The 20,109-nt window shown below is 40.9% G+C and overlaps 1 protein-coding gene across 1 annotated transcript in view; it reads left to right on the top strand.

The window, feature by feature from the left end:
* MYBBP1A (MYB binding protein 1a) overlaps positions 1-19,984 on the top strand; it is a 64,214-nt gene extending 44,230 nt beyond the window's left edge. The window contains exons 20-27 of the mRNA XM_075589981.1: positions 362-496; positions 2,734-2,821; positions 4,629-4,760; positions 5,524-5,592; positions 10,816-10,929; positions 14,225-14,326; positions 17,175-17,299; positions 19,076-19,984. Of these exons, the coding sequence (XP_075446096.1) occupies positions 362-496; positions 2,734-2,821; positions 4,629-4,760; positions 5,524-5,592; positions 10,816-10,929; positions 14,225-14,326; positions 17,175-17,299; positions 19,076-19,454 (1,144 nt within the window). The 3' untranslated portion in view covers positions 19,455-19,984. The remainder of the gene's footprint in view (positions 1-361; positions 497-2,733; positions 2,822-4,628; positions 4,761-5,523; positions 5,593-10,815; positions 10,930-14,224; positions 14,327-17,174; positions 17,300-19,075) is intronic.
* The last annotated feature ends 125 nt before the right edge of the window (positions 19,985-20,109 follow it).

Raw genomic sequence — 20,109 nt, forward strand, 5'->3', positions numbered from 1 at the left:
GTGCTGCTTTAACACATGTTTATTCCCATTCATACTGTATGAACAGGAGTAGAGGCGTGCTAGCGAGCTTAGCAGCCATTGTGGAACTGGGTCCTTTGTGCGTAATCTTTTAGAGTTCATATGAGTCAACATTTTGGTCCTGACTGGACGGTCTCAGCTTGCATATGATGCAAAGCAGGGATTTTAAATGTGTATCTCCACATGTGTAACATGGAAGGACTCGCCTTGATATCGATATGTAGGCTGATTTTAACATAGATGCAACTCCTTTAATATGTTGAATATCCCTCATAAAAGTAGGTTTCTTTCAGGTCTAGTAGGATGTAAGCACTCATCTTCTATGTTCTTTTCCTTATTACAGGAATGATTTATGTAAAGCCAAGCTGTATTGTAAAGATGTCACAGGGCTTAAGGAGGACCTGCATGAGATGATGGACAGGCTAGTGAAAAGAGCTTGCAAACAGAATGACTCCTCTGTGGCTTTGTACTGTTTCAGGTGATGCATCATGTATTCATTGATACATGTATTCATTGATACTGTTGTTTATTTACCAGGAATCCACATCTTCCACAGCCTATAACCATTAAAGGCTCTGAAATTAACCAATCAGAATGCTCCCTACTGCTCATACCTCTACCACCACGGCAGCTGCCTCCGACCCCACGCTCGTACACAGAGCACTGGTATCAGATGAGCCTTTTAGCTAAACAGTAAAGGGGCAAATCATGGGTTTTTTTCCCCTTCATTTTTTAAATACAGGTTTGAAGCAGGGGCTCTCCTGAGCTGAACCCCGTTAATTTCAGCTCTGGGGACCCCCTACTTCCAGAGATACCTCCGAAAGGAGGTGCTGGTAAAGTTTAAAGTTCCCTCGTCACATGGGCCAGTTGGAAGTTGCACCAAATCACATCACAGCTTCCTATTGGCCAGCAGGGCACGGGAGCGTTGAAAAGCAGCCATATAGTGAACCCTGGAGTGGCTTCCGGCACCCACTATGGAGGTAAGTATCTCCGGAAGCAGGGGGTCCCTGGCTCTGAAATTAAGGGGTTCATCTCCAAAGACCCCCCTGCTTCAATTCTGTATTAAAAAAATGAAGAAAAATAACTGCTTCGATTGCCTCTTAAAACCTTTTTTTCCCCCATCCGATTACGAATGATGGAGTCTGTCATCTTAAATTTATAGACTGCAAATGCACACATTTTACATTTTCTTTATTAGAAGATGAAATAACCGGTTGCTTTTCATATTACACAGGAAGATATGTCAAATCTATTTATTTTGCCAAAACACAGCCCAGTCAAGCATAGAATTTTTATCTAAAAAGCGGTGTGTTTAATATGTTGTTCATCAGAAGCATTTAGGCCTGTGTTCTCTAAATTGTAGTAACGATCGTTATCAGTTGCTAATGACTGATGGCATAATGGCCTTATTCACTAAAGGATTTACTCAATCAGATGTGATTTTTTTTTTTTTTATTGTTTGATTGATTGCATCAAATCTGCTCAGTATGCGAAGTAGTACGTAGTTCACCTGGTACTGTTCACGAAGCTCCAATAGCTGGATTGTTTGACAACGTATTGCTCCTTTGTAGTAACAATTCTAGGCTTGCATGTTTTCTTGTAATCTAGATCAGAGATGTAGGAAAAAAGAGTGCAGGAGGAGGCCAAGTGTGAGTGGGTGGAGCCAGGGCGGAGGGGTAGGTAATGAATACCTTGGCAGATGCAGTTGTTCTTTGTAGTCTGAAGTTTATTGACTTTTTACCACCATCTTTACTATGGACTCTTTCAGGTCCGTTGCTGGTTTTCTCTTCATCTGTAAAATAAATGCATTCAAAATATATGGTCTTGTATTGGACAGAGGCCTCTTTCACTGAGGAATCTACTGTATAATGATAGAAAAGCCCCCCAGAATGAAATACATGTTGTCTGCGAGCACTAAAGTCTTTGGAGACCATCAGTGGTCTCTTGACCAGGATAGGCGGTTCTCCGGTGATATTAAACAATAAAATCACAATAAAAAGAAATATTTTTTTAAATCATTATCTCTGTAGTTTAGCCATGGGGAAGTGTAGATTTGGTGCAAGTTTTCTTAACTTTCTATTGATCAGAGCTCTTCATAGATGAAATTGTAGTGTACAGGGATTTAGAAACGGAATACTTCTCCTTCTGTGTTGAGTACGCTTGAAGGGGGCATTTGGGAAAAATCTGTACATTGAGTTTTTCTGCAAGTCATAAATGACAATCTGCCACTCGCCCGGGGTGAGTGGAAACTTGGAGAGCTTAACGGCCGTGGGTGCTGCGAAACCTCTTTGGAAGTAGAGCTGTAAATCGCAACTCTTTCCAAAGTCGCGTGCCCCGATGCATTGCATAGCACTATTCAAGGGATTGTGGGGCATGACATCAGGGAGGGGAGCTGTGATTGATCGCTCTGCTTCAGAAGATGTTCTGCAGAAGCTGCAGGCTTTCCTGCGCCCTACCCTTTGAGTGACCTCCTGCCAAGGACCCGTGAAGGCAGGTAAAAAAATTTAACTCTGTTTTTATGGATCCACTGAAAAGTAGTAAAAACTACAATTAACCTATTGTTTCACTGGAATGCATTTTATTCTAATGAGCGTTTCTTCAATCCACATTTTGTGACTCTGTAACCGCTTGAACCATTCTGCAGTGGAGCATCTGAAATTACTTGTGATGTATATTTCAAGCAAACCCCCTAACAATGTTTTCTTTTCCCTTCAGTGCATCACTGTACCTGTTCAAAGTAATAAAAAGCAGCGCACCTGGTCAGGATGTCATGAAGTCCAATAAAGGCAATGCATCTCAGCAGGTATGTGCGGTTGCTATTTGAAAAAGACTTTATTCATGATAATCAGAATAAAGTAAAATACAGCTGTGTAGTACATTAAATCAACATAAAACCTTTTAGACATATTGATTAGAACATTTAACATGATCATTTTCAAGGTGTTGGAAAAAAACGGATAATTACAATTCGCATCCATCCTCCCACAGAGGGGTCGTCGATATAGCCAACTAATCTTTAATCTACAGAGAGAGAGTAGCAACTTTCAGCATTATTTGTAGAAACTTATGTTGTGTCCAGTTCCGTATTGCAACAGCAGTGAAGGGATTGTTTATCTTAGTGATGTGTTGTCTTCATATTCTTGGAAACTCAGACTGTATGCTATTGGCTGAAATCTGTGAACTACAAGGGTTTTCCCATGTTAATTCCTTGTAATTAATGGTACAATACTACTTGTCTAACCTATGTCAATACATTTTCTGGTAATCTAGAAATCTAATACATTTTTGGCATATTTACCAAACAATGCTATTCCATAGGACATTATTTTGAACTTTCTAACATGGTACTCACCAAGAAAACTCCGTACTAGAGCATGTAGGAACTTGGGGAGGACACCCATCCCAAATCTAGAACCGGAACTGAACTGAATGGGTCATACGGTGTATTCCATACCCGAAGTCTTCTTGTCGGATAGCGCTGCTTACTAAATATGATCCTTAATCTAGACTGGTTTATGGTACATTCATCTTGCTAAGTAGTGATTTCGATCAAATGTAAAATGAGAGCTTATAGCTAGCTACTTTGTCATTTTTGTTGTGGTATCTGTTTGGGAATAGGAAAGTTAAACACTGGCTTCCAGAAAATATCAAATGCCCTAACATTTTAAAAGTTTCTCTACCTCCAACCGCTCTGGCTTCAGAGTTCGATTCAGTGATTTCAGGGCGTCATCGGTTCATGCAATGCATCCTTAAACCCAATGTATTGCAGGCATTCTGGCAGCTAATGTGCTAATGTACCACTAAGCTATCTTTCATACCATAAAACATATGCATCTTCACTGTAGCTGGGAGTCTGCAAGAATACAAATGTAGTAAAGTACTTTTGGAATCTCATCCTTCTCTTTAAATGTGAGAGCTTCTCTTCGATTTGTCCTCTTTGCACACTGGAGCATGACAGCTTAGCTGTATGCAATAAATATATTGTTTGTCGTATGCTCAGATGCTACAGCATTTGGCACCTTTTAAATAATCGTCTGTTTCTAAACCGAAGAGCAATGCTTATGTTTGTAACTATCCCCTGCTTAACAGAAAGCAGAACCATTAATTAACATGTCACTTAGATTTCTGTCCGAGGTCCTTATTCTATATACCCCAAAGCAGCGGTTTTCGGCTGAACATCTCCATTGACTTCAATGGGAATGTTCTGCTAAAAAATGGGCCGACCAGTGCTTTGTCGTATATAGAATGACTCCCTAAATCTTTCCCACATCTGTGTTGGGCTTTAACAACTTTCTAGTGACCACCATTTGTAAAGCTCTACCTGTAGCCTCAAGATGCTGTGAATGGGATACAATGTGGAGCAAGAAACGCTCATGAGGAGTGGCCAACTCATGTCCTCAAGGGCAGGTTGGGTTTTAGGAATATCCCTGTGTCGGCACAGCTGGCTCATTTGACTGAGCTACTGAATGAGCCACCTGCCTTGAAGCAGGGATATCCTTAAAACTGGGCCTGTTGGTGGCCTTTGAGGACTTGTGTTGGCCACCTGTGCTATTATATGGTAACGCAAGTAGCTAAATATTTACACCATGCTTTTTGTGTTCCTCCAACAGGCTGCATGCATGGGCTGTCTAGATCTTCAGAGGGTGACACTTCTATATCAAGAGGCATTGACAGGGTTCATGAGCAAGAGAAAGAGCTCCCTCACTGGTGCCATGTTTATCGATCTCTTTAACCGGTTCCCCGTAAGTGCTTGTGACGTATGGTTTGCCATTCTCCACATCATCGATATGTTTGCAAGATTGTACTAATTGCATGTTTGCGTTAATGAACACTTGAGCTACTGCTGACTTCTAAATGGTCTTAGTGAAATGGTTCACACAAGGGATTCTTAGAGCTATCATTTCCACCAAGAACCGAACCAAGTTTTTCAGTGACCGGCAATGAATCTATGCATATCTAAACTAGGCGCATTCACATGTAATGTTCATCCTTAAAACCTTGTATGGCTTGTGGACCCGAGGATAGTTTTGAGACTATGGGTTACACTCATGATGCCAGCACTTTTCAGAATATCCATACATGCAATATAATATTTATTGTGATGTCCCTCAGTTGGCGTTCCTTTTATTCATGGCCAACTGGAGAGTGGTTGTTAGTCCTGTTGGTCCTTGAAGTGAAGGTTTGTTGCAGGTTGTTATGCCTCTTAATAGACCATCAGGACAGTTGATGTTTAAGACATCATATCTCGTGTTCAGATATACACTACTCCACTACGCACATGAAGACAAGATATGAGGTCTCAAAGCTTATGTACAGCTGTATCTCTTAATAGCTGCAGACCATGTTTACGAAGCGGTGCTACTTCACAAGACACCTCCAGACCCATTCAGGGTGGCAGACTATATAGAGATATATTGTTTTCCAACAGATCTGTTAATAGTGTTTGTCTTCTATGTTACCCTGTCGGGAAATTCTCCCCTCAGTCTTTGCTCTCTTTGTCAACAGTTTATGTGTAAGCCGTTGCTAGACATAATAATGAAGTCCGTCAAAGATGGAGCCAGGCAACATCAGCAGGTGAGTAGTAAAGAATATAGGTACAGTATAACTTGTGAGATACCGCTCACCAGAATGATATTGATCATGATGATATAAGTAATGAATACAACCGGAGCAAAAGGGATGGTGATAACAGACGCAAACATATATGGAGACAAAGAGTTCTCCTACAAGATCCCCAATGACTGCACAACAAGGCTGATAGGTATAATAGGGGTTCAAATATCCACTAACATTAAATAGAATTAAGCTGTGCGGGGTACAAATAAGTAACCGCTCCCAGCACTGTGGGAGGGCAGTTACCAATAAAAGCCTATAATGGCCAAAACAATAAAGACTTTATTAATAAACAAAACAACGACGCATAGTTAGTGGCGCATACTCGAATTAGCATACAAACAATTCAAACACAAAGTGTGGGTGGCACCAAAAAAAAGGGAAATAAGGTGGATAATCCAAAGTCAATACATAAATATTCCCTTTAATAGGTGGCTAGATCAGAGGTGGAGGAACAAGATATATATATCTATGTCAGGGTGGGTAGATGTATATAGTTAACACCCAAATAGCCTGACAGTCTCTAAATAGAGCCTCCCCTCTCTGGGTGGGGTGCGGTTGTAGGGTAGGATATGTATATAGATGGTCTCCAAGTCCCAGTGTGCGTAGTAGGAAAAATAGTATAATTGTAAAAGGCTACTACAATAGAGCCCCCTAACTGCGGTCTGCAAGTAAAGGACACACTCATAGGAGCAATCAAATTAGGGAAATCCCACAGTAAACGCCGCATAAACTGCAGACCAATATCCTATAACGCAGTAGACAAAAACAAACCGCTCCCCACTCCACCAGAGCGATCTCATCCGTTACTCCTCCACGACGTCAACGCGATGACGTCATCCCGACGTACGTTTCGCGCACGGGGCTGGTGCTTTCTCAAGGTGGGAGGTTTTTGGTGCCACCCACACTTTGTGTTTTAATTGTTTTTATGCTAATTCGAGTATGCGCCACTAACTATGCGTCGTTGTTTTGTTTATTAATAAAGTCTTTATTGTTTTGGCCATTATAGGCTTTTATTGGTAACTTCCCTCCCACAGTGCTGGGAGCGGTTACTTATTTGTACCCCGCACAGCTTAATTCTATTTAATGTTAGTGGATATTTGAACCCCTATTATATTTATCAGCCTTGTTGTGCAGTCATTGGGGATCTTGTAGGAGAACTCTTTGTCTCCATATATGTTTGCGAGTGGTAAAGAATAACGCTTTGGTTACATTGATTGTCTAATTGACCACAATCTGCCATAGTAGACTAGCTGAGCTAGCATCAACAACAAATCGCTGCGTTCTGGCATCACTCCTAATGCGATTACTCTTTCCCCTTAATTTTCAACTCCCATTGGTTTGTTATCTTTCTGCTCCCTGAATGTCATATTCATGCCAACGTCTTCTCCAGAAACGCACAGGGAGACTGCAGCACAACCCTGAGCAATGTACTGCAGCCTCTTCTAGCACTAAAAGGGGGTTGTAGAGGCATTTCTTCCCTGGACAGAAACACTTTGACTGTAGCAGTTGCACCAGTGGGAACACCAAGCTCCATACTAGCAGAACTCTGCACAGCTGGGTTAAATCCTACTGCATGTGGCATACTATTAATTGAAAATTGTGCCCATTGAAGTGATTAAATTGAAAGTGGCAATCTCTGTTGGCGGTTCCCTTACATGCACAGTAAAGCCAACTGTTCCACATTGAAAGGATGGGATTCTTCTCGGGGAGAGCAACATATTTTATGTGATAAATCAGCAAGGGGCCCTAAATTATTCAAGGTGAGGCTGGAGTTGGCTAGTCCCTTTCTTGCTAAATGGGCCTGCAAAACATCCAGTTCAATCAATCAAATTCACCTTCGATATACCAATGCTTCCATATAAACCCTTAATTCATTTATTTTTATATCCATAGTAAAATAAGTACACGTGACATCCTTTTTTGGCGAAAGGAGGTAAGAGAGGGAACATGTCCACGGGCGTATTTTACGTCCCTTCCTCAGAGGGAAGTTGTTAATATGGAAGCATTGGGGTGTTGCATGTGGATTCTCTCCCCACCTCCCTAGTGACTGACATGCGAGGTGGATATACTGTGGGAAAGTTCCTGCGTTTCAATGTCGGATTAAGCTAAAGGAATGGCTCAATTGTGAGAACACTTACTATGAAGTGGGTGAAACTTGTTGGGAACCCTGGGACTGCTTCCCTGGGGACCCTGGCCCAATCACTAAATCTCCCTGTGCCTCAGGTACCAGATTGTAAGATTATATCGCTAGCAAAATTCTATGTACAGTGTCGTTGCTATATACAAAAAAAATGAAGTTTGATGGAATCATAGAAATAAGCAGAAATGAGACAAAGGTCAATGAAGAAGGGAATGGAGTGTATTATTTTTTACATATGTATCCAACGTTTTTACATACGTATCCTTCGGTTTACCCCCACCCACTGCATATAGCATATTAATGCTTCAGTGAAGCTCAGAGACTTGTGGGCTAATAATAATAATAATGCTGAAACCATACGAACATTAAGTGTACTTTTTGCATTATTGGCTCCTGAATCACTTGGCTCTTGTTAACACACTTCCATTAAATGTCCTCATACCCACTTCCAGTAAAAGAGAACGAGGGAGCGGTGATTGTGTTATCAAAAAGTGTGTAAGTTCCAGCCGCAGCTCTATGCTAGCCGTTTGGTCAGGCGGATGAGGTATGACGCTGATCTATTGCGAATTGCTGGCGACTTCTACATTTTTGCATGTGTTGCCGTTTTTAAAAGAACAAAATTGAGAAAAAAAATAATGTACTGCCCTTTTCAATAGAAATGTATGTTCAACATAGAGCAGGAAGATCTGAAAATGTAACAATCTTGTTTATATTGTGAGCATTTAACCATGTGGACACATCGCTTTATTCCAAGGCGGTGTTAAGCCTCACTTCCCCTTAAATGGGAACTTTTCAGCTCTACTCATTTGGGTTCATCCATCCAGATGAAATCGTGCAGGCTTCCAATACAATGTCACTTTCTTTTAAAGACCAATCGGATTTATACGTTTAGAAAGAGAACCTATATCTTCATGGCAGAGCAGTATAAAAATATAGAGAAACTAGAAGGAAGCCATTTACACCAATAGTAAAACGTGAGACTACTTCTTTAGGTGGGTTTAAAAGTGTTAAAATCCTGAACGACAACCCTGGGTCCATCAAGGTCGGACTTTTAATGTCTTGGCTTTTTTATTTTATTTTAAGACCACAATTTCACATCTAAGCAGCCAGTGCATATAGGGCTATAAACGAATTCCTGTCCCACCAGTATTTGTCTAAGAGAAGTTGAACCTGTTGCAGTAGTTCTTTGCTTCTATTAAGGTTAATAAGTTTGTCTGAGAATCACTGCCTGGGATAGAACAACAAAGTGGAATCCAACAAAGCCTCAATGCCAGTATTTGCTCTCACTTGAAAGGAAAAGTCAATAAACCGTGAGGAGACCAGTAGGGGATTTGACAATATAAAATAGCTAGTGTAACTGAGATAATGAACACTAAAGTTGTTTAATGATCAGAGGGGTGGAAAAAAAGTTTATATTACTTTTTGCCACTTGTTCATGATGTGTTAAGCTCAAAGTTTATATAAGTTATATGGTAACATGATTTTGTATGTATGTGTATATTTTGAATTGTGTTCTCCTTGGCACTCTTGGTGCTCAGACCCACACGCGCTAAACCAGAAATCGTCCGACCAAAGGTTTGTGCAGGAGCAGAAAACTCCTCCCTTTCCAATTGAACATTAAAAGCGGGTCAGGGTTCCTATTTCTTGCATACCCCAGCTTTCCTTTGTATACTTTTCAGTGGGAGTTTATCTGCAATACCCCACAGTTTGCAATTTAACTAATAACGGGATTTAAAAATGTAAATCTGAATTCAGTACACGGCCGGTCCCTCTTCCCTAACTTTGAGCCAGCGAAGAGGCGTTCTCAAGAGGCGATCTTAACTCTTAGGCTAGGTCCCTGCTGGCTACTGCAGTGCCCGTGTGGTGGACGCTGCAGGGACAAGAGCCACCCACAATGGGACTGGGCCTGCTGCGAGAGGGGGCCGCCGCGCTGCGCCGACATTTTCTCCTGCTCTCAAGAGAATTGAGATCAGGACTCGTGATGGAGCGCTAGGCCACGCCCCCCGGTGGTTCGGCCTATGAGGGCGAACCTGCCGGGTGACGTCACGGCCGTGCCCCGTCACGCCTCCCCCACCCCTCCGTCTTTCCCCCTGCAGCTCACTGCTTACCGGGGGACTCGGCTGCACGCGCCGCCAGCCTCGCAGACATGCGTGCAGCGCAGGCAGCGAGCCGAGGCCTAGCGCTCTGTCGCGAGTCCTGATCTCAATTCTCTTGAGAGCAGAAGAAACTGTCGGCGCAGCGCTGCGGCCGCCCCTCGCAGTGGGCCCGGCCCCATTGTGGGTTGGCTCTTGTCCCTGCAGCGGGCGCTGCAGTAGGCAGCGGGGGCCTGGACTTACTGTAACTGTACTCTTAGGCTTCAGCCCACAGAAACACAGGGACTTCTTTTTTGTGTCTTTTAATGTGTTAAAATCTGAAAGTTCTGACTAAACGACATACATATATATCATTGATGATTCCATCTCTCCCCTCCGTTATGCCAGCACCCAATTTTTAACAGAAGTTTGAATGTTTGGGTCTGCCTAGTTCTGTTAGATGTCAATGAAATTACTAAAAAGTACTAAAACCTGCAATAATGAACAATTATCAGACACAGTATATGAAAGCAGTAACTGTACTGTTATCCTTCAAAGCTCAATGTAAGAACGCTACTTTGGGACGTAGAAGTTAGACCTCAGTACTTCCTGTTTTGGTTTAGTTCTTTAAATTGCAAACCTGTTCCTACTAATCAAAACGTATCACACAGTGCCAAACATGTACGCATGAGTTTCACAGTACAAATATATATATATATATATATATATATATATATATATATATATATATATATATATATATATATATATATATATATATATGCAAAGTGAAACGCATGGACAAACTGGTTGCATGATACATTTTATGTTTTGGTCCTCTTACTGCAACAGTGTGCGGGGCCTGGTATATTGTTGACACTAAATGTTTGCCAAGAACAATTTTTTTTTTTCTTGTTGGATGTTTAGTTGTTTTGCAAATAATGAATGATTCATCTTTTGTCACTATAGGGGCAGGCATGTACTCTTCTTCTTAAGGCCCTACAGACTCCCAACGTAAAACAGACCATGTCTGAGTCACAGTGGAAAGATCTCATCAAAGAAAGTGTTCATCAGGTTATGGAGGTGAGTAGACGGGAAAATTTTGGACATGAGATATTTAAGCCAATAGAGAAACTAGTGTAGATATTTTCATCAAGGAGAAACGGGATGTTGGGGTCATTATACCTGATAACCTAAAAGTGACCAAATATAACAGGGGGGGTTGGAAATGCCTGTAGGATGTCACGTTTTACGGGGAAAGGTATTGGCCACAGAAATGAGGTAATGCAGGTGCCCCACTTTACAGATCTTTAGTAACATACAGAATATTGGTTCAACTTCTGGAAGACATCTCCACAAGTCTCCCAAACGAGTTAGGCGTGACGAGTTAAGTAAATAAATCAAACACATGTTGGGATGAACACAGCAGGACCCCAAGTATTAAAGAATGCAGAAATAAAACACAAATACAATGGGGTCTAAGAGCAAAAGGCAGAACAAGCAGGGCATGGAGAAACTGAAAATGGAAACTGGTTATTAAGTTGGAGGAGGCACAGCAACATTTTAGTACCATTGATAGATATGCTGAATATTAGCCGGCCTCGGCAAGGACAGCTTTCTTCATTTCCTCTACAAACAAGAAGTGCAGGTTTTGCAAAGGCGTTATAAATAAGTAAATGCGCTGCAGCTCCACACCATCAGCGTAAAAAAAAAAAGGAAATGAACCTGACTTGCTTAATAATTGTTAAATAGAAGAGAGGTGGGACACTGCTCAAACCATAATATCATGTAAGAGACTAGATAGAAAAGAGTCTGGTCCACAGGGGTAATAGCTATATAGTAACAAAAAAGTAACAGAGGTCACTGAAGTCCCCTATATGTTGCACTCAAGGCTAGGTGAAAAGTACCAAACTAGTGTCAGAAAGCGTTTGTTCCAAAAAGGCTAAACCCTAAGGGCTGGGACCCGGTGGCGCTGGCGGCGGCGTGAGCGCAACTCACCATTGCGGTTTAAACTCACGATCCGGTCCCAGTCCCTCCTCACTGCCAACTGACGACGTACTGTGACGCGTCAGCAAGCACGGGATACAAGAGAATGGTGTTCCGTGCGGCAACGCGTCACATGGTACGCGAAGGGGCCAATCATAGACTGGCTCCCATCAACCAATGGCAAGCCAGCTGTGAGCCCTGCTTTGTTTTGGTTTTGACCCCGTCCCCCCGTCATGGCCGCGCCCCCCCCCTGACCCGTGTGGTGCCCCCCCTCCCCCCCACAACAATTTAGGTAATCCTAATAAACATATACAGATGTATCTAATAATGAGTCAATAGTATCACCCAATCACAATGATGGGGAACAAACACGTATCCTGAACATATAACACACAAGTGAGGTACATGCCTGAAAAGTACGAGTATACCACAGTATGGACCAATACAGGTCCCAGAAGAATGGTAAAATGAATACTAGGGGATACAGATACCCACTGAAAGACTAGTGTCTAGGTACATGATCAAAGTAAAGACCATAAATCCACAGAAATATGTCTCGTAGCCTAAAGTATAATGGTGATATCCACAGTTAAAAATGCAAAAATTGCCCAAAAAATAAAAAAGCTTTAATAAATAATTATATTGCCAAAAAACAGGAAAAGAGAAAAAAAAACACAATTACATATTAAAATGTCCCTGTAAGGGGATCGGGTGGGAGAGGGTAGCACAAATAATATAAGGGGAAAAACACTAAAAATTATCATTTTTATGTAAGTGATGGACTTTTTATGTAATGCTGCCAGTTATTTATGGTCTTTACTTTGATCATGTACCTAGACACTAGTCTTTCAGTGGGTAGCTGTATCCCCTAGTATTCATTTTACCATTCTTCTGGGACCTGTATTGGTCCATACTGTGGTATACTCGTACCTTTCAGGCATGTACCTCACTTGTGTGTTATACAGTATGTTCAGGATACGTGTTTGTTCCCCATTATTGTGATTGGGTGATACTATTGACTCATTATTAGATACATCTGTATATGTTTATTAGGATTAGCTAAATTGTTGTCTTCAACGTGACACTTTTAGGGTTTAGCCTTTTTGGAACAAACGCTTTCTTTACTAGTTTGGTACTTTTCACCTAACCTTGAGTGCAAAATATAGGGGACTTTAGTGACCTCTGTCACTTTTTTTGTTGCTTAATAATTGCACTGAGCATTTAACCCTTCCAGGCCTCCTAAGCTATTTTTTTGCAGAACTCAAATATGCTTTTCCCCAGGCCAGTCATGCTGTGTTTCTGCGGTGCCGGTTTCTGCCGAACTGTAATCAACAATAATAACGATTACTGAGGTGAATCCCCATTGGTTCTCTGTTATAGAGCCATAAGAGGGGTGGAGGCGTAGCTGCTGTATTATTAGCAGCAGCCATACTCAATACTGCTGCACGCCTATTTTCAGGGGTCCAGCTTTTTCAGGGCAGCAGCCTCAAAATTTTGTTGACGTGCCCGCAATGAACTCTGTGGCGCCGAGCTATGTCTCGGGTGTCCCGCTGGAATGCAGAAAGGATTTCCTCAACTGGTACAAGGCACATTCTCAAATCAGTGAGAGGGACATGCTGGAGAGAGAAGATAAACATTGGTCAGTCGGGAGATTATATAGTGGTCTTCCTGAGCTCAGCACAGGATGCTGTTTTCACAGTAAACAATCATTGGGATATCCCAAAGACTTTGTTACATGCTGGCTTACCCAACGTCGAACTCTGTGATTACAAAGGAATGAACTACAAACGTGCTCTCTAACCGCTGCTTAACATGAGGTTATTGTTAAATAGTATTAAGTTATTACTGAGATACAGGCTCCCAACCCAGGACGTATATGTGAATGAAGGAGAGTGGCTTAAATATACTTTATAGGCACCATTTAATTTGTTTAAATGTGACCTAGAAGTATTTAAAAATATATTTGTGAACATTTCCATAATGTAAACATACTTTGGAGGGGTGTTACAATGTTTGGCCAACAAGCTTATCACCAAAATACACTAGTCCTCAAAATTGTTAGCTTAGCTCTGTTTCCACCAAAGAACAATTCATATTCCTAAAAAACTAACATTTTTGATCTGCTAAATTAGACTGTCCCTCTAACCAGTGTGCTGAAACACCGATGTGCCAACTCCCATATGTAATATTGCAGTCCCAATATTGTTGGTTGATTTGCATTTTAACCTTTGTTGGAAAACAAAAATCCACTAATACTTTTGGCACCGGTTTTCAAGAGCCAGTTTTCAAGTGCCTCTAATTATGTAATGAACAAATACATATGTCTTTTTGTAGTGGTAATCTTTTTATATTTTCCTCATTTTAATATACAACTGTTTTGCATCATTTGCAGACTTTACAGGCCGTGCGTGAGATCAAGGTGAAAGTTGACCAGGAGAAAGTGGTTAAGTGTTTCGAGCTGTTGAGCTTCCTGATAAAGATGATAACACAACAGGTATGTACAGTCTACAAACCAGAACCGTGCCTTCATCAACCTGACTCATAACGGTCCCGGTCCCAGAAACTCAATGGGGGAGTGTTGGTGGCTCAAGACAAATGTGTTATTTGATTTGTAAGCATGAGACTTTATTACCACTTCGAGTGTCCCATGATTGACCCTGAACATAAACATTGTCAGAAGGCACCTAAAGTGCCAGCCCTCACTGTCAGGGTACGGTCATGTTATAGATGATTCACCAGTCAATGACTTGGTTGAGTTTCAGTGGTCTCTGAGTGCCACAGATTTTCCAGATCTCAAAGCAAACACACTGTAATGGAGTGAGACGATTCCTGCTGTTTTCCTCAGGTTGTGAAGTAAAATTCATACTAAATGGAAAAGAATTGGAGTTCTTGCAGGGAGAGATACTTTATTTATTATATTTTTTATGCAAAATACAAAAGGAAAAAGTGGAGTTGGTTAATGGGGGAAAGAGGAGGATGTGCAGACCAAAATCACTGTTTCTATTACCAATGAGTGTATTAAAGCTGCAGCTTGATTCATGTATAATTGCTAGACAAAGTAATCTTCGATTGCTGTTGGTAATTAATGAGGGGGTGACCGGCTTGGTTATTATTCAAAACTGCACTTCTTTGTGAATAATAGAAGTGTTGAGATTGAGAGGAAGTTTTAGGGGCTTGTAATCGGGGGGATACTTTAACAGATCAACATAAGCATTCAAGGCCTCACAATGCTTGTCAGAGGATTTTGTTTTCCCAAAAGATCACGGTCACCTTATGTATGAGGAAGTCTTGTACTGGACTAGTTGTAATGGAATAGTCCAAAAACCCTTAAACCTATGCATTTTGTTTACATTTTATTTACAGTAATTTAAAATCCAAAATTCTGTATATAAATGGGTCCTTGTTGATTTTAAGAGTAGCTATTCACAAAACAGAAAGCGGACATGCCCATAAACACAAATACCTGGTTACCTTGTGTGTCACTGCAATAAAAGGAAATAATCAACCATTTAAAAAAGTTTTTGAGTGCGATTTTGAGCTCTATGTCTTTGCTGTGAACTTCTACTGTGGGTCCTAGTGATCTACATGGATTGCAGGACGTGTCTAACTGTGAGCATGTTGCCGATTACGCTGTTAGGCCTATATAGTAACATGATATTATTATGTCACGAGTGTAGTGATAAAGCGAAGTCAAAACCTTAATAAAATGTGTGCGATAGGTACAAGTGACCTCTTACATATGAAGCATAGTTCGATGTCCGATATGACTTTTGACACGTTGCGTACCTGATTGTTACAATTGTCAATAAAACAGAATTCTGTGCATTTTAACAAGTATTCGTAAATATAAAATTTTAGTTCAATATATTTATAATACTGAAACATCTGCTGTACTGCGTCAAAAACGTTCCATTGGTACTTGTTAGCCACTTAAAGCACTTTAAATTTGGCGCCAATATAAACATACTTTTAAGGAATACCTTGAGGTTTGGGTGTACAATTTTGACAAAGGTTCATGTATCTTTTTTGCATCCCATTTGTTTGCGCCAATATATTTAACTAAACATTTATGACACTTAAGATACACATTGAGAGAAAAGTTAGTACACAATCTAATTTTATATTTTTGTTGCGTAAATTTAGTCTAAAAAAATAGATTTGCAGCGCTAAGATTCTCTTCCCTCTGTATGTGTGGTAAAAAAAGTCATTGCAGATAGCATGAAGAGACTTGTTTAAAATGCTGCATCAATTGTGCTCGTCAATTCTCATGATTGCTACATTTGATTTATTTTAAGTTCTATTGCTTTACAAAGCAATCAAACATGTGACTGTTTTTTTTTCTTTCTTGGTACTGAGAGGCGGGTTCCACCGCATTGAGCACACACTCCATCCCTGGAGACGAGGTGTCTCTTTCTGTTGCCAGCCTTTGCCTGCTCTCTGCTTCCTCAGTCAGTTCCCCGTCTCTAGCAGCTGGGGTGTGACACCTTCACCACAAGTCTTCCAAAAATGTTTGTTACATGCAAAATGACGAAATTCAGTTTTATCATTCTGTTAAACCTTCCAAGCACGCAGTATTTATATTTTTTGTCTGAATTTCACTCACTGCAAATGACTAAAGGAAGAAGTACAGTATCCATGGTTATTGCAGATGTAGCCCATTACGTGTGTGTGTCAGTCACTGGACATATTGAATCAGTTTCTCGTTTCAAAACTCTGGAATTATCTTTGTAATAGTCACTGCATTTACAAGTGAGAGACTTTGGTTCAGTGTTTTCAGTGCCCTGTCTTTGGGACTTTGCCATCCCCCTGCTCCGAATGTTACAGTATATTGTAAATTATTCACAACGCAAATTAATTGTGACTGTTTTCTGTCTGCACACGCTTGAAACAGGAAAACCAAAATATCTACAGAGCATGCAAACCACCTGGGTGTCTGAAGTAAATTGTTGTGTGGTGTGTTGCAGGCGAGTACAGCACACGAGTTGATCAAAGCAGGTTTATCCATTTTAAAGGCAAAAAAGCGCAGAACAGCATTGTTAAATGAACAGGTGCCTGGCAGCATGAGGTCCATGCAACGTAAAGAACTGATAAACACGGTTCTCATTTATCGCAGACTTGCTGCATGTGGGCTACCAATCATTTTTATAACATCCCATAGATAAATGCGGTTTTGTGACTTAAGGAGGTCAACACTTCACATTATTCTCCCCCTTTTTTTCCTCTCCTTTTCCCCCCCCTATTTTTTTGGCTTTCCATGAATATACCGTGAACCAATTTGCATTATATAAAAGCTGAAACGGCTACTGCAGGACTCCTAACCAAATGTGATCATAATTTTACAGAAGCTGGATGTCGACCTGACAGAGCTACATCCGGCTCTTCAAGTTTGGAGTCAGAACGAAGGGTTTGGAAGATCTGTCCGCCTGGAAGACATGTACTGGAATGTGATGAAACTTCTAGGATTTATGTATGTATATTTACTATTAATTGCTATTCATTCTAACGTTTTTAGCCCAGGATCGGAGAAAAAGTACCTATGTATCACCGTGACACGTATGTTGGGGAATGCAAAAAAGTCTCCCTTCTATTAATCTTCTGCTTAATGAGGATAACTTCATGCATTATTGAAAACTGCCAGTACCGGAAGATACCGCTAGCTAAAGAGAACCAAATGAAGCGGTGGTTCCTAACCAATGGCATTGCGGTAAATGGTTGTCTACATGCTAGGGCTGGCACGGATATGCAACACAAGGACAGGTTGTTTTGGGGGTTTATATCCGTGTGCAGTTGTGGTGGAGTTGGTCCTGAACATTGCTTTGCAATGAAGTGTTATCATGTAGTGCACCATGAGCACGCTCTGACTAGATGAAGTTTTTATGCAAACTTTTGAAAATCTGTTGTTCAGATGTGACCATTAGAAAACAGAGAGGTCTTGAGGAGTGGGAACGAGTGGAAAGTGCAGTATGTGGGATACACAGCAAAGGTAAAAAGAGCAGAGGGGTGGGAGAACAAAAAAGGAATAGAGAAATGCAGTGTACTCGACAACAGGCACAAAGAGTTTGAAAGACTGAAGTGGTTCGGAGACACCTATGGTACTTCTGATTTCAGATTCTGTCTGATAGTTGAATGGTTAGAATACTTACCACTGTGGTAGAATACCAAAGTCAAGGCACAAATTCGGAGATATGCCCTAACATTCCCCAGAGTTAATGCCCAGTCCTGTGGAGAAATAATACCACGCTCTCAGGTTATATTTTTAAATACATAATTTGATAAAGGGTATCCTCCGATGTCCAGTGATGGCTGGATTTATCAAAGCTCAGCCTTACTTTTTGGGGCAGAGATACTTTTTGAGGAAGCTAAAAACCTAAAGCTACAGAAGTAGTGTGAAATTGTTCCCCTAGATAACAACATACCACGGTATAACTGTTATATTCTAGCCTACCCCTCCTTTTTCTTTTTGTACCCTCGTCTCAGTCCACTATCTTTATGTTCTCCTGAATAAATACAATACTGTATTAAGTAAAAAAATAAATTAATCTATTAACAGCATTTATATAGAATAACTTTTTGATTGTCAGTGGAATAGAGATGTATTTGTGATAATCTGAATATCTGGCAGGCCAAAACGTAATTGTAAATCTCTATGGTCTACTAGATGACTAGATAATCAGGATTCCGGTCTGTGTAAGCAGATGTCATACTTTATCACAACTCTATTTTTGTAGACAGCACTGTAAAATCTACGAATGATGGAAGAAATACACACACACACCTGCCCTCCACAACTCTATTTTTGTAGACAGCACTGTACAATCTACGAATGATGGAAGAAATACACACACACACCTGCCCTCCGTTGATAAATCAAAGTCCAGGTGCAAAGTAGGAATTGCTTGTGTGCAAGAGTCTTGTGATAAAGGGAAGCAGGAGAGCAGTTGTACTATAAGGGATATAACTAATCCACAGCAATCTGTTGGCGATGTAGAAAGAGTAGCTTAATATTACAGCACATCTTTTAACAGTCACAGTTTCTGTCTTTGCAACGGTTTGAGGTTAAATACTGTCAAAACTACTTCTTTCAATGTATTGCACGTTAATGTGTCACGGCCCTCGGACAGAGAAGGTGCTTGCTAACTTTAAATTAGCCTCAGTTCCCTGCCAAAGAGGTAATTTGTTTTCTGTTCAACAAAATACAAAATGTGTGAAGTCTTAATGCCCCACTTTTTTCCTCTCATTCAAGGCGACCCAAAAAAGAGAAGACAAAAGTTGTAGCTGAGGCCGCCCCCCAGGCTAATAGCGCACCAAAGAAAAAGAAAGGGTTTCTACCCGAGAGCAAGAGGCGCAAGAACCGAAAGAAGGCAGCATCTGAGGAGCACCAGGAGAACGGTGTGGTGGACAAGCCAGAGAGTACAGAGGGTCAGCCGCAAGCCCCCAAATCCAAGAAGAAGAAGAAGAAGAAAAGAGGGGCTGGGCAGCGAGCAGGTGGCGGTCAGGAAAGCTCGGGTGAGCAGGCTCCTCCGAGCAAGAAAGCCAAGGCCAGTGTGGCAGCCAAGCGCAAAGAGAGTGCACCCGCTGGGGCAAAGAAAAATAAGAAAACAAACCTGAACAAGGCAAAATAAATACGGACACATCGATCTTGCTTGTACTTGATGAGCACATTTTTACGCAGGTCTTGTACAGTGTTATGATGTATTTTATTTTTTATTATGGACGGTTTTTCTTTGCACCAACCCTTATCCACAATAAATAAACATGGTGCAAATTATTTGCCTTCTTCATCATGGACAAAACACTATGAGGTGATACATACCAAAATACGTGGAACCACAGCCTCGTCCTCGCCTTTTTAATTAAGCAAACACACTGCACCAAGGAATGACACATTTTGGGATTATTTTATTGACCAGGGTAAATGGTATATACTGTATACCCTGAATCGTCCGTTTGAGACGTTTTCTCATCAATGGGGATTTAAATGAATGGGTATATAGTACAGTATATAGAGTTTACCTCTTAGAGATCAAGTCTGTGATAGTTTATGTAAAAGAAACATACATTTTTATTTTGTGCATGTCAACTTTTAACACGCCTGTAGCTGAGTTTCAGTCTTTTCTTTTTATTTTGATGCTTCATAAAACACTGTAGACGACCTTTTTGTATTTGTTTTATTTAGAGGGAAGTGTATAAAATGTTGACCACTTTCTGAAACAATGGTTTTCAATGAGAAGGCATCAACAGCGTTACAGAACTTCTAGGGAGACACATTAGCATAAA

The sequence above is a fragment of the Ascaphus truei genome, chromosome 3 (genome assembly GCF_040206685.1).
Source record: "Ascaphus truei isolate aAscTru1 chromosome 3, aAscTru1.hap1, whole genome shotgun sequence".
NCBI classification, from domain to species: domain Eukaryota; kingdom Metazoa; phylum Chordata; class Amphibia; order Anura; family Ascaphidae; genus Ascaphus; species Ascaphus truei.